The sequence below is a fragment of the Microtus oregoni genome, unplaced genomic scaffold, assembly GCF_018167655.1.
Source record: "Microtus oregoni isolate MIOR12 unplaced genomic scaffold, Mior012 000027F_ref0000203, whole genome shotgun sequence".
In the NCBI taxonomy this organism is placed as follows: Eukaryota; Metazoa; Chordata; class Mammalia; order Rodentia; family Cricetidae; genus Microtus; species Microtus oregoni.
Window position 1 is genome coordinate 15,943,679 of NW_024543086.1, and position 25,930 is coordinate 15,969,608.

At 51.5% G+C, this 25,930-nt stretch overlaps 1 protein-coding gene across 2 annotated transcripts in view; it reads right to left on the minus strand.

Moving 5' to 3' along the window:
• Sh3pxd2b (SH3 and PX domains 2B) overlaps positions 1 to 25,581 on the minus strand; it is an 83,784-nt gene extending 58,203 nt beyond the window's left edge. For both annotated transcript variants that reach the window (XM_041676301.1, XM_041676300.1), the window contains exon 1: positions 25,407 to 25,581. In XM_041676301.1, coding sequence (XP_041532235.1) covers positions 25,407 to 25,481 — 75 coding nt within the window. In that variant the 5' untranslated portion in view covers positions 25,482 to 25,581. The remainder of the gene's footprint in view (positions 1 to 25,406) is intronic.
• Between the last annotated feature and the right edge of the window lie 349 nt (positions 25,582 to 25,930).

Consider the following 25,930-nt stretch of genomic DNA (forward strand, 5'->3'; position numbering starts at 1 on the left):
TTCCACCAGTGAGGACTCAGGCCAACTCAGACGTCCCTCGAGTCTCAGCTTCTCTATCTGGGAAGTGGGCTAACAGCACCCACTTCCTCTGTTTCCCAAGTTATATCAAGTTCTAGCAAAATAAAGGTCATGCGTCATCTTAGCAACCAGAGGAGGACATGTCTCTGACCTTGATCACGTGTACCAGCACACACAGGAGACAATACACTTATAACAAGCTTGGGGAAACTGAGGAGTCCGCTGGCAGGACCTCAGTGAGGACAGCAGTGGGTCCCTATTGGCTCTGGTCAGCAGTGCGACCAAGGTACATTAACTTTTCTCCAGGGAGCCTCTTTCTCCATCTTGTCCATCTTAAACAGAGGAGGGACTATCCACGGTGGTGTGAAGAGGTGAACATGTGACCTGAGCTAGACCAATCAGGGTCAGTAAAGCCTCAGGCATGGGACTTTACCGCAAACTCTGGAGAAAGACCAGTGCTGCTCTTCCAAGGCTGTACCATCTTACCACGTCTGCGGTGAGGTCAGCCCCAGAACGAAACAACGTAAGGAAACTCGGAGGATGCGATCTGACCGTATCTAGTTCAGCTTGAAGCTAAGTCTACAGACACCTGTTTCCTGAGCCAATAATTACCATTTGGTCCACAGAGAGCTATGTGTAATTATAATAAATCTGTATAATTACAGTAAAAATAGCTCATCATTTTCACTTGTACATATTTATGAGGTATATTATGATCATCTGATACACACACCACGTGTAGAGATCAAATACAGGCGTGTGCGATATATGATTGACATATATGATAGACATATATTAATCATATTTACATGTGCATATGCACACATATATTCATACACATAATGGTGCTGGGGATGGAAACTGAAGAAGTTAAAGCGGAAAGAAACGGCAGAACTCGGCTAAGCTAATGATCTCATCTTCTAGTTGGGTAATCTGAGGCCTAGAAAGTGAAAACAGTATCAGAGGTACCTGTCCCTGGAGATGTCCAAGCCAAGTTTGGCTAGCTGGCCGCAAAGGACACTAACATTAAAGAATAAAAGAAAAATAAAAAAAAATTAAGAAAGACTGCCGAATATTTTGTTTTTCTTAAAATTGACACAAAGTACCTTCCCACGTATGGAAAGCCTTCTCACGCATGAGGCCATCCTGGACTCGACTGCAGCAGGCCCACCGCCTTACAGGAATGAAGCCCTGAACAAATCCCGTCCTGGACTCGACTGCGGCAGGCCCACCGCCTTACAGGAATGAAGCCCTGAACAAATCCCGTCCTGGACTCGACTGCGGCAGGCCCACCGCCTTACAGGAATGAAGCCCTGAACAAATCCCACGCAGTGCTTCTAGGCACAAGGCAGACTCTGTCATGAGGTTGGTCCTAGGTTGGTCCTGCAAGCTCAGGGCTGGAGGACGGCACACACCTCTCTGCTGCTACGGGACACTCACAAGGTACTGGCCTCCCCGGCTGTGGTGCCCTTCACTCTGGAATGCAGACAACTGCCTCCCTGAGAATCAAGCACGATAATGAACAGCTATGAATGAGCCTTTGTCTGGCGCCCGATACACATTAGCAGTGCTCACTGGATTCTCCCACGCTGTGGTCAACCCATGCTCCCGCCTGGTTCCCTTCCCCTCCTTTTTTGGCTTGAGTACCAGTTTCTCTTGGAGAATTATCTCCTTTCTCACTGCTTTGCCATTGGGAGGCCTGTTTCCCATGCCTGGCCAAATACAGCACTGCCTGGGCCTGGCACAAAAGAGGACCTGCACCTGACCCAAGCCAGGCTGACTGAATTCAGGATCTCCACTGGCATTATAATATATCTCCCCCTGAAAAGGCCTGGTGGGAGAACACCATGCAAGGAATGATTCCATGACAAGCATTTGCTCGCACAAAAGAAAGCCAAGTGAAGAAATGGCATCTATATAGGATGTCTTTTTAAAAGCCTCGGAACTCATGAACAGAAAAACTACTAACTCAATTACAAGAGGCATATAACAGACTTGGTCAGACAAGTCACTGGAGTGGATAGATGGATGGCAAGAAGGCTGGAGAGAAGATGACATTGCCACCAGCCACTGGAGAAAAGTAGACCAGATAGTGATGAGAAGCCACATCATCGCTTGGTGAGTGTCCTCACCAGGACCATGGTCACCAGCCTGCGGTGCAACCATCAGTAGGTGGAGCCCAGAAGGAGGAAGCTAAGTCACTGGGGGTTTGCCCTTAAAGCACATGCTAAAAACCCTGTCCCTTCCTGTCTTTCTCTTCACAGCCAATGTGCTCCACCACACACTCCCACAATGGTAATGTTGTCCTCACAAATCCCTGGAAATCTGAGCCGAAGCGAGCTTTCCCTTCTTAGAACTCGTGACCTCAGGCATTTTGTCATAGCAACGTAGCACAACTGTGAATCTGTTAGCACAGATAAGATGAAAAACACCAACAAGGTTGGGCATGACAGTACAGCCTGCAACCCCGCACTTGGAAGCTGAAGTACAAAAATTAGGGGTTCAAGGCCAGCCTGGGCTACACAGTGAGACCCTGTCCTAACTGTCACCGTGTTAGTTTTCCAGTCACTGTGACAGGTGGCCTCCTATAAACAACATAAAAGGAGAGTGCGGACTCATGGTTTCAGAGGTGTCAGCCTTTCATGGAGGGAGGACAGGGCGGATAAAGCTGCGCATACTGTGGTGGCCGGAAGTAAGGAAAAGGGAAAAGAGAAAGGGTTCACGGTGAGATGCAGCCTCTGAGGCACACAGATGACAGCCCACTTCTGACTAGGCTGGACTCTCAGCAATGCCACAGCACTATAAATCCATGAGGATACAATGCACCCATTGGCCAGAGTCCTCTCTGAAAACAGCACCCAGACACCCTTCTGGCAAGACAAGGGGATCTGCATAACTAACAGAACTATAGGGTTAGATAAAGTTCTTACACTGAAGCCAGTCACCTCGGCTTCAGGGCAGTCACGGTTGGCCTCTGTGCCTGAGGTTTTACACGCGGGGTGGGAATGGTAGACGGCACTGGCTTGTACTGAACGTATACAGCGCGTTCCTTCTAGTCCTTATTCCCACCAGTATAGCCTAACGTTGTTCACACGGCATCTCCTTTGGTACCAGGTATCAGCATCGTGAGTGACCTACAGATACAGAAAGCACATGGGAGGATGTGCGTGGGTTACATGCAAATGTTGTGCAATTTCACATAAGCATTTGCAGGTTTTGAGGCCCGTGGGAGAAGAGGGGCTGGAACCAAGCCCTCGTGGGCACCAAGGGATAGCTGCACATAATTATATGCATGTATGCATCACATATGCACAAATTCACACATGCTACACCACACACACATGCTGCAGCACACATACACAAATGCACAGCTGCTTCTTGCCACCTGAACTGGCTCTGTTCCACAGCGCTGCCAGGACTAAGGGCTCGGTCAATACTTAAGCATTACTTCTTGGGGAAACACAGTCATGGTCCTTCAAGTTTTCAGGCCTTTTTATCATCAGATCAATATATGACTTCATCACCTGTGCTTACGTTTAAGGACACCTTATTAATATGTACGGTTACTTCATTCACACTTAACTCAATGGCCAGCAGCTCCATCACTACAGCCTGAATGAAGCTTTTCTAACTCATGCACACACATGAGGCCCAGTGGGTCTTTCTAACTCAGGGTCCCAAGCCCAGGTTTGTGGCTGTTTATAATATTGAAATTACCAACAAAAAACACACAAATGTAAAAGGTAGAACCAATTATCAGGACACAAGAGCAAAAACAAGAGAGCCAAACGCCGTCCTGTTCAACCTCTGCTGAGAATGTCATGTATTGCTAGAAGATGTGAATTTTCACACTCGGGGCAAGTCCACACCTGTAAACATCCCCCAAAGCCATTCGTGTAGGTTTGGACCACAGATGATGTCATCAAGGATATAAAGTCATAAATGTAAATAATGAGGACAGAACTCCACATAAAATGTGTGTGCGTGTGTTCCTGTAGACACACATCCCAGTGGTGACTCTGGGCTAGGAGAATATTTTTAAATTCTGGTCTTGATGCTTTCTCATATTACCAGACGTTTTTATCCTGTACCAATGCTCTTCGATTTATGATGGGCTATATCTTTTAAAAAATCAATTTATTTATGATGGGCTATATCTTTTAAAAAATTAATTAATTTTTTTATTTTTATGAGCATTAATGTTTTGTTCTGTCTGTCTAAGGGTATCAGATCCCCTGGAACTGGAGTTACAGACAGTTGTGAGCTGCCCTACCATGCGGGTACTGGGAATTGAACTTGAGTCCTCTGGAAGAACAGTCGATGTTAGTAACTGCTGAGCTGTCTCTCCAGTGATGGGCTGTATCTGATAAGCCCCTAAGTTGAAAAGCAAAAAAGGAACTGACTCCACCTGACCTCTCCAACACTGCCACTGTGTCGTGCCAGCTGCTCTCCTCAGTGGTGTGATTGGCCAGGAGCTGCGGCTTCTTAACACTGCAGCATCACAAGAGTATCTGACCGAACAGCACCGGCTGGAGAGAAGAGCCGAACTCAAGACCAAAGTGCACTTTAAAGTCACAAGTTAAACAGCTACAAGTCAGAGGCCATCTATATTGTCTACTAGGAAGAACAAAAGACATACAAAAGCCATACCCAAGGCTAGCATCTTCTTGCTTGTCCCCAAAGCCACTGAGTACACGTGTGGCCAGGGCCACAGGGATGCCGAGTGCAGGGTGGCAGGGTCTAGCGCTGACCTCAACTAGATTCGGCTAGGTAATCTGCACCCAGAACTTACGGTGTGAGGTAGAGTATGACATCTGTCTCTGGGAACCTTTGTGTTCCCTGCAAAACGGGCCAAGGATGCTGGCCATTCTCACCTCCCGAGCTGACAGAAAGTTCCAGAAAGGGAACTTAGGCTAAATAAAATCTTAGCTCGGGGATGGGACCTGCAGGAAATGTTCTCTAAATATTGTTTAATCCTTCACCCTTACCACCCTTGGCAAGTCTACACCTGGGCCATGAGCCCCGAGTCCTTACAGGGCCCCCATAGAGCATGTGGGAACCTAGGCCCATTTCCAACGTCAATACCCAAAGGGTTGGATTTTCCAAGAAAAACGTCTGAAGCCAAAATCTAGTGTACAGCCCCTTGGGAAATCAGAGCTGGGCCCTGGCAAGAGTAGGTGGTAGGACAGAGATGGCCAAGCCCTCTCCTGTGGGAGGGACCCGAGTCCTGGGACAATGGACATGCCTCATTCCTGCTCACCCACTAGCTTACGGTCCAGCACCTGGAAAGGCCCCAGAACATGGACAGGCCACTCCCAGGGTAGCCTGATGGCTACAGCTGGAGCTCGACACACACAGAGCTATGATCTCAAACAGTTTCATCATATGAACTGCAAACACGCTGAGAGTTGTTCCAGGAGGCTGTGGGGCATCCTCCAATCTTATTCTGATCTGCAGATCTATTGCTGGAGTTTATAGGGGGTTTTTGGCTTGGTTCCAACTCCAGGCTTAGAGCAACAATTGGGTGGGGCCATGATGCTGGTCATAGGATGGTGGTCACACCGGAGGCTGCAGGGACCAGAGGCTGAGGCTTCTTTACCTTCCTCACACTCTTCCCCAATGTTCTGGTCTCCTACCATGAAGGACCAACAATCTCAGAGCAAGCCATACTGGCCAGGGGGAATTTAACACCAGAGTTTCTTGGTCCTATTTCTAGCAAGAGTTACTGGCTTTCCATTTATGGTAGATGGCTACAGCTCCCCTCTAAAAGTAACGGAACTGTCTCCGTAAGTGCGCGTGAGGAGCCAGGCTGTGCTGGGAATATATAGTAAGGCAGTCTGTGGGCAGAGAAAAGCTCTGACGGGGTGTGGAGAGCTGGGAACGGGTTGGTCCTGAGTTCACCGACTTCCCTGCCATTCTCTCTGCATCTGAAGCTCTGTAGTTCACAGCCCAGTGGATGGCATTTCTAAAGTCAGAAGCACTCCCCTGCCTCTTCTGGGCCCGTGGGTGGTCTGCAGTGACCTGGGGGTGACTGAAAAAAAAATCAAAAGAAAAGGCCCAAGTGGGACTAAGGCTGTTTCCCTGCAGGGGGGTTGAGAAAGACACGTCAGCCGGATGGTGCTGTTATTCATTAGCAGCGTCTGCATGGGGGCAGGCTACAATCCAGCTGCACGGAGAGATCCGACCCTCATACTACTGCAGATGAACTTCCACGGAAGGGAATTGTCTTCTACGTTCTCTGAGATAACCTTTGGGCTCTCCAGACAATAGCTTGTTCAGAGAAGTGTCAATGTGAAGAGCTCTTAGGCCGGCTGTCAAATCCGCCTACAAGAAGCCCTGGGATCCAGCAGAGGCCAAGTGGGTGGGCCTCTGGACTGTCTACCCTGGTTTCCAAACCACACGCCGCTTTTAGTCCTTCTATATGTAGGAGAGGGTGTAACCAGCCTTCTGCAGACCAATCCATTCCCTGGAGCCTGCAGACAGGGCCTCAGCTCTTGGCAGACAGCAGGGGCTTCCAAGACTTTAACAGAGGAAAACCCTGCTTTAGGATAACCTTTATTTTATAGTTAGGGAAAGTTGGAGGGAGTTGCCACGTAGTCTATGGGAAGGAGGGTTGGAACCAGAAGCCAGGGCTCCCTTTGGCAGGTGTTAGGGCAGGGGTCTTCCCTTTAGAATGCTGCTCTTGATCCCAGAGAAGAATACAGCCCTTTGGGGGAGGCTTGGGGGTGGGGTGGGTGCATGCAGAGGGCATTAGAGCATCATTGAGAGGCGGAGGCTATGGCTAGTCCAGGGAGCCATCAGACCAGAATGACTAACGCAGCCCTCCTCTGACACCAATGCAAGCCCCAAAGTGACTCTGCTAAGCGATTCCAGGCTGAGGAAGGCAGTCGGGGAAAGGACAGTGCCCCAGTCAGATGGAGGAGGGAGTCCGGGTTTCTACTGCGTGGCGGGATGACTATGATGTCATTTTGGATTTTGAAACAGCAAGAAAGGCTATGGGTAGATACAGAAAAATAACCATTTAAGGCAACAGATACACTGATGACCAATGTGATCAGAAGACAATGTGCCCAAGAACCCAAACATCACACTGGGCTCCAGAAATTACCAATAAAAAGCTGTTTAAAGTGAGTCAGATAAACCTATTTCCTGTTACGGAGCATCTAGGGATATATTTAAGGCATCCACAGACCTCAGGCATCAAAAATCATCTCTAGCTAGGCATGGGGGTGCACGCCTTTAACCCCAGCACCTGGGAGGCAGAGATAGGTGGATCTCTCTGAGTTCAAGGTCAGGCTGGTCTACAGAGTGAGTTCTAAGACAGCTAGGGCTACATATAGGTATCATGTCTCAAAAACAGCAAAAGTCATCTCTAAAATGTAGGTGGGTTCCCCTTGAAGCTCCCACCCGGCTGTTTCCAAGCTGAGAGAGCCAGCAAGGAGCCTGACTGCGATCCTGCCTCTGGCAGTGTGCCGCCCTGGCCACGAGGCCCAATGTGGACAGCAGAGCCAGGGGTGAGGGTGAGGGGTCTGAAAGAGACGGGGTGGGAGAGAGAAGAAACAGGGAAGGGAGAGGAGAGGTAAAGGAGAAAGAAAATGGGGCTGGGGGAAGCACGGTAGAGGACCACGGGTGCAGGGGAGTGAGGTAGCTGCAGCTGGCCTCATCTGGGCCTGAACTAATAGGAAACACGATTCCACAGCTCCTCCCAGAGACCCTGGGTTCCCTTTGGTTGCGATCTGCCAACTCTCCAGCTGTCGGCCCAACATCTGGTCTATGTAGGTCAGCGCCTCCAGCCTCTTTCTGAAACTGCAACACGCTGCAGTTTGTTTGATTTCCCCACACCCCACGGCAGCCCTGCCACAGGAAGTGCTGAAAAATGTGGATTTCTCTTAAATAAAAACATATTCAATTTATTCCTGGATAGGAATGCTGCCAAGCTTCATGATACTACGGAGGGACACTGGGTGCTAGTGGGCAGTGCTGGGTGCTAACAGGGAACACTGGGTGCTAGGAGGGAATGCTGGGTGATCAGAGGGAAAGCTGGGTACTCAGTGGAAGTACTAGGACGATAGAGGTGGGCGAGCCAAGGCGCAGGCAGGACCAGCAGCTCTGGCCCTGGATCTGTTTACTCTCATGTACCACCAGGCCCAGCGCTCACAGATCACCTGCCAGGAAGGTGGGGTCACCCTGGGGTGAGAGTGCAGGAGGAAACCATACATACTTGAGATCAACCAGTGGGAGGACAGGTTAGCTTCAGCCCAACCTACGTGCCTCTCAAGTCCCTACTCCCAGTTTTCCAGGCCCCAAGCCAGAGCTTTCCTGTCCCCAAGTCAGCAGCAGGAATCACTAAACTCAGTGGCACCCTGCAGCAAGAGACAAAGAGACACCGGAGATGGCAGGCTGCCAATTTCTCTCCCTCCCTCTCTCTCTTTTCCATTTTTTTTTCCCCAATTAGGTGAATGGCTGGAATGGGGCCCAGACACAAGAGTCCGCAGTGCCCTGCACCAGTTAGGACGCGCCAGAGTTAGGGCTGCGTCCTAGCTGTCTCTGTCCGCTCTGCACACGGCAAGGCAGGGGCTGGTAGCTGAGGGCTGTGATTATACCTGGATGCAGGTGTGCGGCCAGGAGGCTGGCAGGAGGTGGAGATGACTCTAAATGGACAGCTGGGCCCTTTGTCCGATGTGCTACTCAGCTTCGACTCTCACAAGGCAGGCAAACACAGACCTGCTCTGAACCAACTGGGGCCGTGGCCATGCAGAGCAGAGGATGTCACATGCATGTAAGGACCTCAGCCAGGAGCACGAGACTGTCTCTCTCATGGGAGTGGGGACTTTCTCTGCCTTCTCTTGTCCTCTTATTAAGTCACCTCCCATTGGAGCCTCAACAGACAGCCTGCATTTGAGCTGGCCAGTGTTCTCTAGGCTCCCTAGATGCCAGAGCCACCCTCTCAGCAAGACACCAGAGAACACCAAGTCATGTGCCCAGGTAGCACTCACCCTCACAGGACCCTCCAGCAGCAGGGCCAGCCTGTCTTACTGCTGTTCCGCCAGGGCCTGGGTACAGTGGGCTTTTGAAACATCCAATAAAAAGAGAGATGAAAAGCCCAAATGGGGTTCCATGGTCAAAGATCACAGTGACCTTTCTCAGTCACAATGCTCCCGAAATGGACGAATGAACAGCTCAGTTGCCAAGAGAAACAGGAACAGAACTGCTTTGTGACGAAAATGTAGCCATAGGCTGAGCTTGGAGGAGACCCTCACTCTGCTAGCTGCTCCAGCCGCTCTAAGCAGCAGTGGATGTATGATGTCCCCAGGTCCCAGATGCTTCATAGGAGCTTTGTCCCATTGCTAACTGAGACGTCTCAGGTGTTCCTTGGGAGAACTAGACTGTCCAGTGCCCTGTCTGTAGCAGCCCTTATAAGAGCGGATGTATGATGTCCCCAGGTCCCAGACGCTTCATAGGAGCTTCGTCCCATTGCTAACTGAGACGTCTCAGGTGTTCCTTGGGAGAACTAGACTGTCCAGTGCCCTGTCTGTAGCAGCCCTTATAAGAGCTCAGAACATTAGACCAGCCAGGTGTGGTGGCGCACGCCTTAAACCACAGTACTCAGGAGGCAGAGGCAGGTGGATTTCTGTGAGTTTGAAGCCAGTCTGGTCTATGTAGCGAGTTTCAAGCTAGTCAACGATGTATAGAGAGACTTTATCTCAAAAAGAAAAGGAGCATTAGATCGAAAAAGTTATCTGTTCTGTTTTGTGATCTTATGTAGCCCAGGCTGGCCTTGAACTTCCTGATTCTCCCTCCTTCCTCTACACTGTTGAAAACCTACTGGGGGTTAGAGGAGCCCGATAGTGCTTGTCCTCTGTCTGGTCATAGTCAGCGCCCAGACCTGGCAATTAACAAGTCAGGGTTGGAGCTCACAGCATGACGTGTCCCTTCCCCTGGGCACACTTGTGATGAAAGGAGAAGTTCGAGCGTTGGTGAGCAGGGAAGCCAGCCCTCAGGTCCTTGTGCACGGGCACGCCTGGGGCTACTCACACGTCGGCCCATGTCCCCACATGTTAGGAGGACATTCAGGGCCAAAGGCTGGAGCTGCTACTGGACTACCCAGGCAAAGCACACTGCTCGCAGACCAAGGCCCTAGAGGATGGAAACACCGTTGGCCTGGGCCTGTGGCTCCAGCTGGGCCTTGGCTGCCAACTCACACACTTCTGCACACATCTGGCCTGAGCGGCATGGGAACTTTCCAATGGCAAGTAGCAGTGCTGGCGCCAAAGCCCAGGCTCAGGACACCAACCTGCAGGCTGGCTTTCTAGGAACAACTCCAGGGCAGGCACTCAGGGCTTGTTGAGATCTTGAAGACTGCCAGGCCTTAGGAGTGCCTGGGCCATTGAGAGGGGTTGAAGACAGCTGGGGCTGCCCTGTGTTGACAGGGTTGCCCAGGGCCATGGAGCTGGTGACAACACCCGCTAGGTGTGCCACACGCTACTTCCTTTATGATATGCCACTGGTTTATAACTCATAGAGGGTCAATAGTTCACCCAAGGTCACACGGCCACCTGTGACAGAGCTGGGAATGGGACTCAGCCTGTGTGATGTAGGAGCCAAAGCCCACGGAATATGGTCAGACACCTAAAGGGCCTAGAACAGTACCCAGCACCCAGCGGTTGCTTAGTAGAGATCTTAGTAAGGTTTCTTCATGGGCCACAGGCCATCTGGGTACCCTGTAGAACACAAGGGGGCTAGCTCTGCTAGTGGCCCCTGGGGACACTTTCCGGGCCAGAAACAACTGCTCTAGGTCTTGAGGGGTGATGGTGTCTTCTGACAACCACACTAACGATCCGTCCCCCTAGGAAACCAACCCCGTGCGGTGGAACATATGATCTGCCCCATTTTGTAGCACACAAAAATGACGTTCAGAGAGGCCACAACGCCACTCATCCAAAGTCACCCAGGAACTGAGTAGGGATGTGCCAGAGTAAGGGTCTGGATTCCTTCAAAACAGAAAAGCAGAGTCACGCCACAGCGAGGGACTGCCTCACCCCAGCCAAGCAGACGACTACCAGAGAGACAAGAGATCACGAATGCTGGCGAGATGCCCAAGGAAAAGGCTCCTGCCTGGCTCATGGGGACGTGAGCTAGTACCAGACTGTGGGAAACAGCATGGAGGTTCCTCCACACTCCAGAGCTAGAACTATCATCATACAACCCAGAAGCCTGCTCCTGGAGACACCGCCAGAGGAAGTGAAATCAGTATGTGGAAGAAATAGCTGGACCCCCACGCTCACTGCAGTACTGCTGACAACAGAAACAGCTCTGTAGCAGATGAAGGAAGAGCTGAGAAAATGGGGTCCATGTACACCCGCTTAGACAAAGAATGTGACAACTTTGGTGGAGCCAAAAGTTGTGTGAAAGAGTTAAGGCACAGGCAATTGGGCCACGATTTCACTTGTGTGGTGTCTTAGGGTTTCTATCGCTGTGATGAAACACCATGATCAAAGCAACTTGGGAAGGAAAAGGTTTATTTCAGCTTATGCTGACAGGTAACAGTCCACTGCTGAGGGAAGTCAGGACAGGCACTCAAGCAGGGCAGGAACCTGGAGGCAGGAGATGATGTAGTGGCCATGGAGGAGTGCTGCTTACTGGCCTGCTCATTGTGGTTTGTTTAGCCTGCTTTCTTATAGAACTCAGGACCACCTTGTCCAGGGATGGCACCACCTACCATGGGCTGGGCCCTTTCCCATCAATCATTAACTAAGAAAAAGTTCTACAGGCTTGCCTACAGCCCGATCTTAAGGAGGCATTTTCTCAATTGAGGCTCTCCCTTCTCAGATGACTCTAACCTGTGTCAAGTTGACATGAAACTAGCCAGTGCACACAGAGAAGCTAAAAACTGTGGACCTCATGGATGGAGGTCGCCAGAGGCTGGGAGGACTAGAGACGGGATGGTTACTGGGGAGATAGGATACAATTAGACAGGAGGGCGGGTGTCTAATATTCTACAGTGCCACAGGGCAACCATGGTGAGTGGCAGTTAACTGTATGCTTTGAAGAAGTTACAAGAGAGGATTTGGGACATCCCCACACAGCAATGATGACTTATCCGAGATGATGAACACAGAAGTAGCCTGATCTGGTCATCATACGACACGCATGCTCAGATGTCAGCGTGTACCCCGTGAACATGTGTGACCATTACATGTCAATCTAAAGAAGAATACTGAAACAAAACAAAACCCTGCCTCTAGCACTTGGCCAGATGATGTGGAGTTGACTGCGGGAGGTGAATGACATCGCCATGGAAGATGGGCACGGCGCTGGTGAACAGGTGTGGGCTGCAGGATTAACGGCCAGAGAAAATGAACCAGCCATGGTCTGACCGTGTCCTTGGTCGTTTCCAAGAGTGATCTCTCTGCGTAGGGCATACTGGCAGGGGTGGTAACCCAGCATTAGGGATGCTGAAGCAGAAGGAGAATTAATTCCAGGTCAGTCCAGGCTACACAGTGAGTTTCAGGCCAACCTGAGTTATATAAAAAGACTATCTCAAAAATGACCGCCCTGTAAACATGGCAGGGATTAAGATAGCAGAATTACACACTTGCCGGTCCCCTCACCCTGTGTGTCCAACTCCTGCCCTTTGGCCATCCAGCTGTGTGTCTTGGGCAAGTCCCCCCTCAGCCTTTATTCTCCCTCTGTAACACAAGGTGACATCTAGCCAACTGCATGCACAGTGCCAGCACCCACGTGGCGCCCAATGAGGTTGGTTATGGCCCCGATTCACTCCAGCTATTCGGGTGAGCCTGGAAGTCCACAGAACTGAGTCCAGAAGCCGCCATCCTGTCAGGAGCCTGGCACTTCCCACAACAAGAAGGGCAATGGGAACTGATGAGGGTGTCGGCTGGGAGATGCAGGCTAGGGTGGCAGGAAAGGCAGACAAAGAAGCCTGCTGCTCATGGACGGGTTGGCCATCCCCTCCACGACATGGCTTCCTTCACCTGGGCCCAGCCTGCTCTCCACCGTTGGTCAACCAGACAAGGTCTTCCTCAAACAGAGTTGTGATTTGTTCCCCAAGCATTCCTGTGTTTTGTCTCCAGTTTGCCACGTGGGACCTTTAAGAAGTGGGGCACAGTTCCAGGTGATGAGTCTCTAGGGGATTATGTGGTTCTGTCAGGACTCCATTAATTCTATAGGAACAGACAGATGTAAAAGGACAATTTCTGTTCTCTGGCATCCTTTCCTACCCCCGTGATAGCTCCTGACGTCTACGAGGACAGCTGAGGGCCCTCACCACTGCTGCCCTACGATCTGGACGTTTTGTGTTTTGACACCTGTGAGCTAAAGAAATGTTTAAGTTCCTCGACCTCTGGCATTTTGTGACAGAAATAGAAAACTGACTAATGCATCCAGCACTTAAGCTAATTCCTCTCCTGTCTAGGGCCCCTTCATGGCTCCTTCTAAAGAAAAACCAGCAAATACCATGGGTTTGTATTTAATGAGCACGATTCTAGCGTGGGGCAGATGGGCGAAGGAGCATGGCGGCACAAATACAACTTCCACCTCAGACATACCGGGAAGTCTCTTTTCCTGCATCAAATATAAGTGGTTCTCATAGGCCAGGTTCTGTGAGTACGACTGGTCACCTGTGTCCACCCTTGCTGGCTCAGGACCTGATGGATGCGGATGCTCCCATTCCAGTTAGGGCCCTGTGTGGACTCCCACGTCATCCTACACTGTCCTCTCCTCTTTAGGGAAAATTGGATAATACACAAAAACAAGACAGCTTCATGTGACTGCTGACTAAATGCCACACTCCGTGTCTCCGCAGCTCTGCTCTGTTCTGCCCTGCAGGGAGGTCCCCGGGCTACAGCTCCTGTTTTGCAATGAGGACAGTATGTAGGGAGGGTAAGGAACTTGCTCCGTCCAGACAGCAACAAACAGACCTAGGAACTGCAGAGTCTGAGGCCTTAAAGCCATCCACATTCCTACCCATGAGACGACACGCTCTTGGCACACTCCCCAGACCCTAGGTCTGCACACAAACGCTTTGCTAATGAAGATCACACCGTATCTGGCCATCCCTCTCTGTCCTCAAGGCATGGCTCTGGGTTCCCTCCAGACCCTCCCATCCACTTCAGGCCATCTCTAGAAGGCTTAAACACCTAACACGACACGCACACAATGTAAACAGCTGTCGTACACGTTCAGTACATACACGGCCATCTCAGGCCTAACCACACAGACACGACCATCAGAGGCCTAACCACAAAGACATGACCATCTCAGGTCTAACTACACACATATGACCATCTCAGGCCTAACTACACACACACAACCAGACCATCACAGGCCTAACTACACAGACACGGCCATCTCAGGCCTAACGACACAAAACACTCCAGCAACAGGTAAATCCTCCCCCAATATTTTCTTTTTTTTCCCCTTCAATATTTCCAGACTATGGTTGGTTCCAGCCTGTGCACAGACTGTAGGCACAGAGGCCGACTGGATGACTTATGTTTTTAATTTGTCTTGTTTGGTGAACATCTCTCCATTTCACTAAACAAGATTGGAACAAACCTCTTTTAAAAGATCCTTGGTCCATGGCGACACAGTATTTTACATTCTTTCCCAGCAGTAGATACTTAAGCTATTTTGAATAGTTTTAATACTGATATCTTAACCTGCCAGTCCTCACAGAAGCTATTAATCTGAACTTTAGTGACCTGGGCCCTCACCCATCTAGAACATGGACGTGTGTGCAACCATTCCTGACTGGTTGTGTACTTGAGGCTGCTGGTTAAAATCCTCGAGGCTTGGATCCCAGCACTTGGGAGGCAGACAGCCAGGCTTCATGGTGAGACCCCGTCTTAAAAGAAGATACAGACGCACAGAGACAAGTCACATCACTGATTCGAAAGCTGACCGTGGAGGTAAAGACGTAAGAGGGAACTGGCTGTGGGCAGAACTCTAGTTACTACCCAGCCTGCTGCTCTCACGCAATGTCCTCAAACACAATGCTTATCCTTAAAAAGAAAATAGGGAACCAATCGTTCAGCACTTCTGTGTGCCAGGAAGTGAACGAAATCCTCTCTGTGACTAAGCCACCTCAGTCATTATCCTACCCTCATTTCCCAGAAGAAAGAATGGGCACAGAGAGGCTAAGCCACTAACTCCAGGCCACAGAGCCAGGCTACCTCCAGGCCACCTGGCTACCAACCTCTGAGCATTCTACGCAGGGACGTTCGTTCTTCTGGGTAGCCCATTTGGCAATCTCATGTAATTCACTACTCCATCTGAAAATGATTTAAAAATCCATAAAATACATAGGATTTCGAATGAAACTAAGTCAAATTCCATTTATTAAATTGAAAAGCAAAATTGTGAATAGCCATGTTTATTAACTTTTTAAAAAAAACTCAATAAATCATGTGATACCATGATTTTAAGCAGTGATGAGGACCAGAGAATTATTTTAAAATATGCAGAAAAAAATTAGCGAATTTATCTGAAAATATAGTCATATCAAGACAGAATGGAAGGCATTCTCAAAGAGGTCAGGACAGAATGGAAGGCATTCTCAAAGAAGTCAGGACAGAATGGAAGGCATTCTCAAAGAGGTCAGGACAGAATGGAAGGCATTCTCAAAGAGGTCAGGACAGAATGGAAGGCATTCTCAAAGAGGTGTGAAAACTGAGACCTAGCCCTTTTCTAAGTCCTAGGCCCATGCAGAGGGCCCTCTGCTAGATGGCACTGGCTCCCCAGTCCCCAAGCGTCTATCTGCATTTGGCTTCCCTCACAGGGACCGGGATGCCCTGTCCCTCCACCCTCTTCATCACAGATGCACCTCAGCAGAGGTGACCCCTTTAAGGACAGCCCTACGTCGGCTCATCACTGCTTCTCTCTCTGGCCCTGATCCACAGCTGGCTCCAGACAGACATTAAGCCACATCTGTGGAACTGACTGGAAGCCAAGGGTGGCCCAAAGCCACAGCTGCTGATTCACACCCTGGCCCGAGAGGAGGAAACAGTGACGCCACCTTGTGGGTTCTGGCTGGTGGGCCAGCGCTGTGGGCGGAGGTTCGCGCGATTCTGCTTCACTAGGCAGAACTGAGCACGCCAACCCTGTAGACTTTTGGGCAGCTTCCCTAGGGTGAGGGGCGGAGAGCTGCTGCTTCCCACCACTTCAGTCGAGTGTGATCCTGAGCAAACTGCCTCGTCTTTCTAAGACCTCGGTCTCCACAGGTGTGAAGCTGTCACTCGTGCATGGTGTCACCTGCCCAGTCCAAGCCTCCTCTTTCCAATCCCAGTGCCCTTTGACCTCGGCTGCCCACTACTTGAAGTAAGAGTAGGAATGTCAATCAGGATGTCCCACCTCCACCAGAAAGATGGCCAGGTGATCTGGCCAATTGGAGTCCCTCTTAAAGCTGTGGCATCTGGGGGTGCTAATGTCACTCACGCCCCATTTGCTCAGAGATGGGGAGCAGAGAGGTTCATCTGGTTCTGTACACTACTGTGTGGTTCAAGTTGGTCAGGCTTTGTGTGTGGTTTCTCGGTCACTTACTGAGGATCAGCTTTTTAGTCTGGAACACTGTCTCACACGCTCAGTGGCATTAGGTCTGAGACCCTTGAGCACGTGAGAAACACTCAGGTCAATGAAAGTTACTGCCTGACATTATTATCATAATTAGCAATAAAAATATCATTAAATTCTGAAAGCAAAACAGACTGAGAGTTATTAGCACACCGCTCAAATGTCAGAATCCCAGTGGCTTTTACACTGTCCCCTGAAGAGCCAGTCTTGGCTCCACTGTCCACATGGGCTCTGCCCTCTTTCTGCTCCTGGGATGCAGGCAGGAGGCCCAAAGAACCATCTTCCCTCGGAGGATCAGCTTCTCTCTAAAGATCAGCTTCCCTCCAAGGATCAGCTTTCCCTTCAAGGATCAACTCTCTGAGGATCAGTTTCCCTCCAAGAATCAGCTTCTCTCTGAGGATGATGTCCACTGGGCATCACCCCTCTCATACTGCGTGATCAGCCTCAGGTTACCTCCCCAGTGTTTACCTTCATGGAGTCCAGGGCCACAAGCAGCCCCAGGTGGTCTGTCTGTCTGCCCTCTTTCCTGGAGATCCTCTGCCTATATGGACACTGTCCCCGCATTTTCGGAGTACCTGGCCCCTGGGTGCCTTGTGTTTGTCCATGGATTCTCGGGACACAGTAGACTTCCCGGCAGGAGGAAGCTGGAGTGCTGTTTTCAGAGAGGAATCTCTGGCAACATCGTATGAAGCGCAGTGCCCAGTAGAACTTAATTTCAGCTAAGTGATGAATCACCGTTGAGTACCAGTACGGTCCAGATACTGCGTACGCATTATCTGGAACACATACTGTACTGGGTGTACTGGGTTCTCATTTGCTCAGTCAGGATGGGCCAAGACAGGACTGCAGAGGCTGATAGTGGAGTTCAGCTCCCTCCACCCCCTCCTCTCTGTAGCTCGTCAAGAAAGCTTGGGCCAGCAAGCAAGAGGGAGGAGCCCTGCAGCTTGGGTATGGTGCAGCGGTCAGGTGAAACAGATGGCAGGATCCCAAAAGGGACAGAGTCCTGCGAGTAGGGGCAGCCACACCACTCATCCATAGCACCACTGCTGAGCTGCTGAGTCACCTGTTACTCTGTTCCAAACTGTGTCCCTATGTTTGACCAGGAGATAGGAATGCCAGCATGGTGCAGGGGCTGGTCAGTGTCACCACTCTGGGCTCTAAGAAAGGGACCACAGAACATGAGCTTTGGAATACTGTTCCAAGGATAGGAAAACTCCAAGGACAAACATCCCAGCATCTTGTGTCCCCAGACATCCTGCACAAAAGCTTTTGAAGCCTGGCAAAGCCACCAGCTTTAAAGAAGGGACATCTTAGGGGCAGCAGTAAGCAAAGAACAGTACCAGCTCAGAGTTCGGTTCCAGATGCCACGTATGGCCATCTGAACAGGCCTCGTGTCCCCTCGGCCACCTCATTCCCCTTCCTGCAATGGCAGGGACACAAAGGGGAGGGGCAACCAAGTTCTGAGAAGGAAGACCATTCACTAGTTTCCCTCCAAGGAACAAGGAGGTTGTGTTGGAGAGGTTGCGTCAACTTGACACAAGCTGAAGTCATCTGAAGGAAGGAAGCTCATTGAGAAAATGACTCAAGATCCAGCTGTCAGGCATTTTCTTAATTAGTGATTGACGGGAGGCGGCCCTGTCCACTGTGGGTGGTGCCATTCCTGGGCTGGTGGTCCTGGGTTCTATACGAAAGCAGGCCGAGCAAGCCAAGAGGGACAAAGCCAGTGAGCAGCCCCCTCCATGCCTTCTGCATCAGCCTCTGCCTCCAGATTCCTGCCTTGGCCTCCCGCAATGGACTGGGACTCAGGATACATAAGCCAAATAAACACTTTCCTCCCCAAAGGTCATGGTGTTTCATCATAGCAATAATAACCGTAACTAAGACAGATGGGTAATTTGCAAGCAGAGACTAGGCATCATGAATGGGACGTGCAGCTCAACGGGAGGGTCCCCAGTCTGGTCCTTTCTAGTAGTGCAATAACTGGGCCACTTGCCAACTGTGGGCACCTGAGTTGGGGAGCCCTCAAACATACAAAATACCCCAGGAGCAGGGGTTGGAGCACACCTCTAACTGAAGGACTTTTCTGGCATCCTGGGACCTCAGGGAGCACACCAGAGTGTCTGCAGGACTCCGGGCTGCATGAATCTGCACCCATCCTTAGTTGCAGGCACCATGAAGGACTGGACCCTCTGGGTGAGACACACGAGAGCCAGGAAATCACGTGCCTGGTTGCCCTGTGGGATTTCACACACTCATAGCTTTTGCTTCTTCAGCTCATGGCTAGAAAGCCGCATGGAAGCCCGTCAAGTGTGGCAGAAATGGAAAAAGAGTGTCTGTGGTCAGCAGAAGGCCATCTGAGGAGGCCTTGCTCTCAGAGGATGGGGGGGATCCAGAGGGATTTCACAGACGGACAGCAGGATGTGGGAAGCTGCTGGAGCCACCTTGGCTCGGCGTGGCCTCTTTTTTGAAACAAGCAGTCATTCGTTTTTATTTTCACTAAAAACAGGGCCACGTGTATATTGTAGAACATTTGGAAAACATAAAAAAGCACCGACAAGCAAAAAAAGAAAAAAGTGCAACATATTTTATCGGCTCCATTTCTGGGTCTGTGATGGCCATTTCCACCCTTCACCGGCAATCTGCAGGAAGGGCCCGAGTATGAGCGCGTACCCACAGCCAGTCTGACCGTGATGCTCTGGCAGGAGCCAGGGACATCTACACCACCCTCCTGGAATTCTGCATGTACCCATCACGTGCATCCGATTCTCTACCGATGGGCATTTAAGCAGCCGCCAACCCTCAACTATGGTAAATAACAATATACAATATACATGGATGTTTCTAGTAAGGCTGCTCTTGTCAGGCCTGCACCAGGACCTGGGCCCACTGTCATACTCACGCGGGCCTCTTCAAACTGGAACTACTGACCACCCCACTTTATAGATGGGAACACTAAGTACAGAGAGGGTGAATAATCTGACTGTGGTTGCAGAGATGGTAAATGGCAGAGAAGAAATCTGAACCCACTGGTCTGGTGGGCCTGCTCCATCCACTAAAGGCACAGGTTTAAATTCTGCACCCATTCACTGTTGCAGCTGCTTGGAGCTATGCTAGTGCACCCAGAGTATGAGAGGAGTAGCTGGGGCACCTCCCTTGGAGCAGGCCTCCAGTAAGGGGAGGGCCTGTCGCCTGCACCCGGGACTGAGGGGATTGGAGCAGTCAGCACAGTTGTCAAGGTCCCAGAAGAGCATCCTGAAGACATCTTACTTGCCACCTGCTCAGCACAGCTCCCTTCTGTGACAGGCACCTCACCTTTTTTTTCTCAGCCTCAAGAAAGCAACAGACACTTTTTTTAAAAAAGTTCTACTCAGAGAGAACTCGGAGATGGCTCGGTAATTAAGAGCATTTGCTGCTCTTCCAGAGGACCCAAGTGTGGTTCCCAGCACCCAGGCAACTGCAGCGCCAGAGGACTGAACATCCTCTTCTGGCCCTCAAGGGCATCAGCATATTCATATCCACTCATTCAGACAAGCACATGCGCACAGAGATAAAAATAAATCTTTTCAAAATGCTGCAAGGGTGCTAGTGCTGTCTGACAGACACAGTGAGGGACAGAACCATCTGCAGAGGAGGCTGCAGGGCTCTTCACGCTGCAGCATGGCACCCAGGCTGGGCAGGGGCCGCAGGAGAGAGCAGAAGCGTGAAGGAAGGGGCTGCATATCTCAGCGGGGGATCCAGACCATGGCCAAGCTGTGGTTCTTCATGGCCACCACTAACGGCTGTCATCAGGCTCAGCACTGAGGATCAGCATTTAAACCCACGTCATTCAGACACCCTGGGAAGTGCCACTGGCAGACCTCCTGGCTCAGCAGTGTTGAGAACCAAAACCAGGCTTTGCCACCACATGACAGAGGTAAGCCGAGGAAATGCGCTAGTCGCTGGCAGTTTTCTCCAGCAGAATTCTAGCACCTTCGAATCCTCTCACTATCTTCTCAGGAGGCGCCACTTCACTCACAAAGCCAGGAGCCAAGGTTGGGCGGGGCAGCCCTACTGCCACAAAGAACTTGTTGCATCCAGGCTACTTTGTCTCTAACATTCCCACTGGCTGCCCTGCTTTGAGGGTTTCCATAAAAGGGGCGGCAGAGGAGGGCGGCGGCTGTGGATATGCATGGGCGGCAGCAGATCTACACCCCACAGCTCAGCTCTGGGGTCTGCCACACAACACAGAAGACAGCTCTGGCTTCACAGAGCACAGGCAGGATCCACACTGCCTAGGCAGCAACCGTCACTCCCAGGTTCCTGGTACCTACCTGATCAGTTAAGGAGGGACACCCTGACAATCTCTCACTCTATGAGGATGATCCACTCAGAGTTTCTCTGGAGTAAGTGACAAGGGCTGGTGACTTGCATGGGGAAGAGAGAAGAACCTAGGATGACCCTGGCATCTCAGAAGAGGTGGCAACAGTGAGCCCCCCAATTTGTGGTGGGGATCCCAAGGCTGCCTCTGTCTCCCAGACAAACACACTTAGCTCAGTTCCCATGCCGTCTCTCCCTGCTGAGTGACCTCACACACACACACTTTGGATTCTCTGAGTCTATGATATCCTTGAAGGGAAACTGAGAACATTAACCTAACCACCTGTAAGATTAGTATCCCGGACGTATAAACCTTTCACATCAAGAGAAGATGAAAGGCAAAATAGACTGAGCCAGCAGCAAGGATAAACAGGCAATTCACAGAGGAGGGATCTCAGCTGGCCAATGAAGGCACAAAAGGCCACTTGGCCTCATTAGCAGGCAGGGAAAGGCTAAGGAGCAGCATCACGGGATCCTACCGTGCAGCAAGCAGACTAACATCAACTGAACGAGGCCCAGAGCTGAGGGAATCCAGGGACGTGGCTCCTGCGGTGACACGCAGGGCTGAACATAAGACCCAGCAGAGTTCTGGTGGGACTAGACACAGGAACAGCTCCAACTGCTGGGAAGAACAGCCCTGAGTCCCCAGGAGAGGACCTCGAGGAGGGAGAGAAACAGCCACAAATGGAGTATACTATGCAGTGGTTAAAATGAACTGGGGCTTCTGAATTAACACAGATCTGAGCAGGGCAAGATTTTTATAGCTTCAAAGAATCAAAGACAAGATTGATGGGCTAGCAGGTAAAGCATGTAAAGGGCACGGAGGGGATACTGATGGCAAACGGGGTGACAGGAATGTTGTAAAACTGGGCAGGGGTGATGGCTAGTCAGACCTACACAGTTACGACACATGTCAGTGACCTCTACGGTTACAATGGGTCATCGCAAGGGCAACAAGTCTCTCAAACACTGAGCCACCTCGCCAGTCAGTGGATCTGTATTTTAAAAGTAAGTGGGGGCCAGGCACGGCGGACTTTAATTCCAGCACGCAGAAGGCAAAGGCAGGAGGATTTCTGTGAGTTCCAGGCCAGCCTGGTCTACATGGTTAGTTCCAGGCCAGCCTGGGCTACCAACTGAGAAGGTCATGGAGATGACAAATAACAGATACAGGGCGGGAGTTTGGGGAAAAGAAGTGACCAGAAGGGCACGTGGGGGCTCTGTCTCTGTGCTTATTTTAAATAAAAAGACAGAGAGGATTTGAGACGAATGCAGAACCTGGCAGAGACAGGAGTCTATGAACAGGGGTGGGCTTTGTTCCCCCTATACCCCTAAGACACTGAAGTCACACGATGGGAGTCTACCACCCTCAAAGAGCTGTCATGACCACAAAACCCACACCAGGGTTCCACCCTGGTCAGTACTGCTGTGGGGGCCCTCCCGTGCCCTTGACCTCGTGTGTACTATCATGGGAGGGGATCGCAACACGCCCCCCCAGAGCCCACAGGTTGGTAGAAGACACTCTAGTAAGGAGGGTGGCCACAGTATCTCACTCTGTGAAGCCTCCTTCATTTGCTCTGAAGCCCAGACTCTGAGTAGACAAGCATAGCAGGGGCTACACACAGTGACATAGGCCTTGTCCACGGGTGAAGGTGCATTTGTGGAGAGGCTGCTAACCTGACATGGAGGTAGAGAGGGGGCCTGAGCCCCAGGCATTGTTGTCTAACTACAGCCTCAGAGCCTCTGATCCTTCGAGGCATGAAATCAGGGGGACACAGCAGCCAGGCCACTCCAAACTGATATGTATGTTGCTCTGTGGGTGCTGTGACAGGGGCAAGAGTACATGATGACACCCCTGTTAACATCCAGATATGGTCTGTCCACATCCAAGAGTTTTGTGTTGGGAGCTTGGTCTCCAGTGTGGTGACATGAGAAATGGTGGGATCTAAGGGGCGGAGCCGAGGGAGAGGTAGTTAGGTCATTGGGTGCATGGCCTTAAATGAGATTAAGATAGTCCTCCTAGGACCTCAGTTCCCAAAGGGCTGGTTGTTACAAAGGAACATAGCGGCTCCTCCCCTCGTTCCTGGTTTCCAGTCTCACCATACAATCTCTCTAAATATACCAATTCCACCATGATGCCACCTACAACTCTGTGAGGTAGACAAGAAGTCCAGGGGCCAAACTGATGAGGGAGCCCCAGCTTGGACATCCAGCTCCCCAGGCAGCTAAATAAACCTCTTTACTTTACAAAGTACTGCACCTCAGGTGCTTGGTTATACAATAACAAACAGACTAAGATGGGTCCCAAAGGGATATGGGACACTCAATACCTGGCCATATTTTTGGTTGCCACAACTGAGGAAAGGGGAGCTGCCGCATGGAGGGCAGAAGCTAGGTTACTTCAGCCAGGCTGCCAACACCCATTTCTAGATCCACCCCTTTCAGCATGTGGAGCTGGGGGACAGGTGACACAGTCCAGTCTGCTGCTGCTGGCTTTGGGACCCTGCCACCATAGCGCCAAATTATCCCCTCCTCTGGATGACTCAAGGTGCATCCAGCCCCACCCCCTTCCTCCTCTGGGGAATCAACGTCTGGACAGCAGAGAGAAGGCCCCTTGCCACAGCAGTGACTAAGCCGGCATTCAGAGGAACAAGTTCTCGGAACAAGCTCCCGCATGACTTCAGCACGTTTCCAATCAGAGAGACACGGTCACTGCGGGGCTACAGTTTAAGGAACCTCGTGTTGGTCACATGACTGCCCCCACTGGGAGGGGACATCACCATCCCATCTTTCAGATGAGGACACAGACTTCAGAAAGTAGCAGCAACCTGGGAATCTAAGAGCTGAGCCCACAGCAGGCTGCTACATAGACCTGGCTCAGCGGGCCCCTAACAACTGGTTGGAAGTTCGAGAGTACCCCTCAAAGCTTCAAATCGCTGGCAGGGAGGTGTGGGCCTGAGTGGATTCCCAGTTTTTGAGAGGACTTTGTGCAGGGTCTCTGTGGGCATATGGGGTCTGAGAAGAGGCGTGGTTACAACTTTTTTGGTCCAGCAGGCCTGGACTTACACACCTGCTCTGTTCCTGACCGTTAGTTTTCTCGTCTGTGAAAAGGACTCAAGAAAACCACCACTACAGGTGTGTGAGAGCAGAAGACAGGACGATGATGCCAGCCCTCGGTGGCTGTAGCTATTCTGGTTTGGCGGGCTCACAGATCTGGTGGGTTCACAGATCTGGCGGCAGGGGGCATAGAGGATTCCAGACTTCTTCCTCCAGTTGGTGTGTTACAGAAAACTGTCCTATACCCAAGAGGCAACTCAACAGGCTCCAACAAGAAACCAAGATTTGGCAGCATTCTAAACAGTTAAGGGGGAAAAAAGGGGTGGGGTATGGGGAAACCAAGACAATTTAGCTGAGCTCTGAAGCAGGGAAAACTTAGCTCTATTTAAAGATACCACAGGTCCAGGAAGCAGCCCCCGCTGGCTGGCCCAGGACTGAGTAACTAACTGAATGCTTAGCCAATAACAATACATGGGAACACAGCACACCCTTTCTTGTAGAGTGCAGTGGATTCTCGGCCATCTCCTTCCAGAATTTTATGAGTGACTTATGGAAGGCATGTCTGTCTGTCTGCTTTGTAAGAATGACTCTCTTAAACAAATAGACCCGAAAGGGGCTTCCAGGGAGGCCCCTGGCCAGCCTTTCTCCAGCCAACGCCCTTTTCTAGTCATTGTTCCACACTTCTTTGTTAGAATTTTTTTTTCCCCTCCCTCTTGCTTTTTTCCTTCCCGGTTAACTTCTCCAAGGCTGCCACAGCCAGCTTCTTCCAGGCAGGGACACCATCCCCCTTCACTCTTGAAGTCCCCAGGGCCTCCTCTGGATCCACTGTCCTATTATCCAGAATCTTTAAGGTGGTACCTCGGCCACCTCAATCGCAGACAAGGTCTCTAAGCAGCCCTGGACGCCACTTCCCACCTGCGGGTCATCGTGGGCCGGGCCCACGGTCCACGTTCTAGAACCCTCAGCCTTCCCATCTGCAAAATGACGCCGGAGACCCATTTCCTCCATGCCTTGCCAGCTCCAAACAAAATTCTCACTTCACAGAAGGGGGTACTCCTGGGGAAACTTTACCACATTGTTAAACGGAAGTTACTGGAGAGGGGCACTCAAATGACCCATGCCCAGAAGGACGAGGGGCTTGGTTGGCTGGTACCACGAGGCTGGGTCTCTCTCCTGGTTTGTCTGCGTCTCCAGCAGAGGCTGCGGCCAGACTTTTGCACGGGTGGGCAGGGCGGGGGCTCGCGAAGAGATGGCGGGGAGGGCGCGGGGGCCCGGGACGCTCGGGGAGATGGCGGGGAGGGCGCGGGGACCAGGGGCGCGTGGGGAGACAGACGGCAGGGAGGGCGCGGGGCACAAGTTCTGCGCGGGGCTGGGGTCGGGCGCAGACTCACATAATGCTTGTTGGGCACGCGCCGCTTCTGTACGTCCAGCACCTTCACCTCCACGATGCTGCGCCGCGGCGGCATGGCCGTTTTCCGCGCCCAGCGCCGTGCGGGCCAAACTGGGCCGAAGCGATCCGAGTCGCCGATCACTAACCGCCGCTGCCGCCGCCGCCGCCGCCGCCCTCCGCGCCCCGCCCCTGCCCGCCTCCGCGCCGCCCGCCCACCCCGCTTAAAGGGCCCGCCCGGCCCGGCCACGTCCGCCCGCGGGCCTTTGTCCCTACGCTCGGCGGGACAACGCGCCCCGCCCCCCCACCCCCGCGTTCGGGCCTGGCGACCCTTAAGCCCAAGTATCCAAGCACCCTGCTGGGGCTTTCCAACCCCGAAATGGACTCAGGGTGGTTGCCCACCCACCTCGGTGTCCGTGAACCAGTCGCTATAAATCCGGTTGCCCACCGCCCAAGTCTAGGGATTCAGGGGAGAAGCGGCAGTGACTAGGTCTCCTGGGTTCACTGTCTGTGACATGGAGAGAAAAA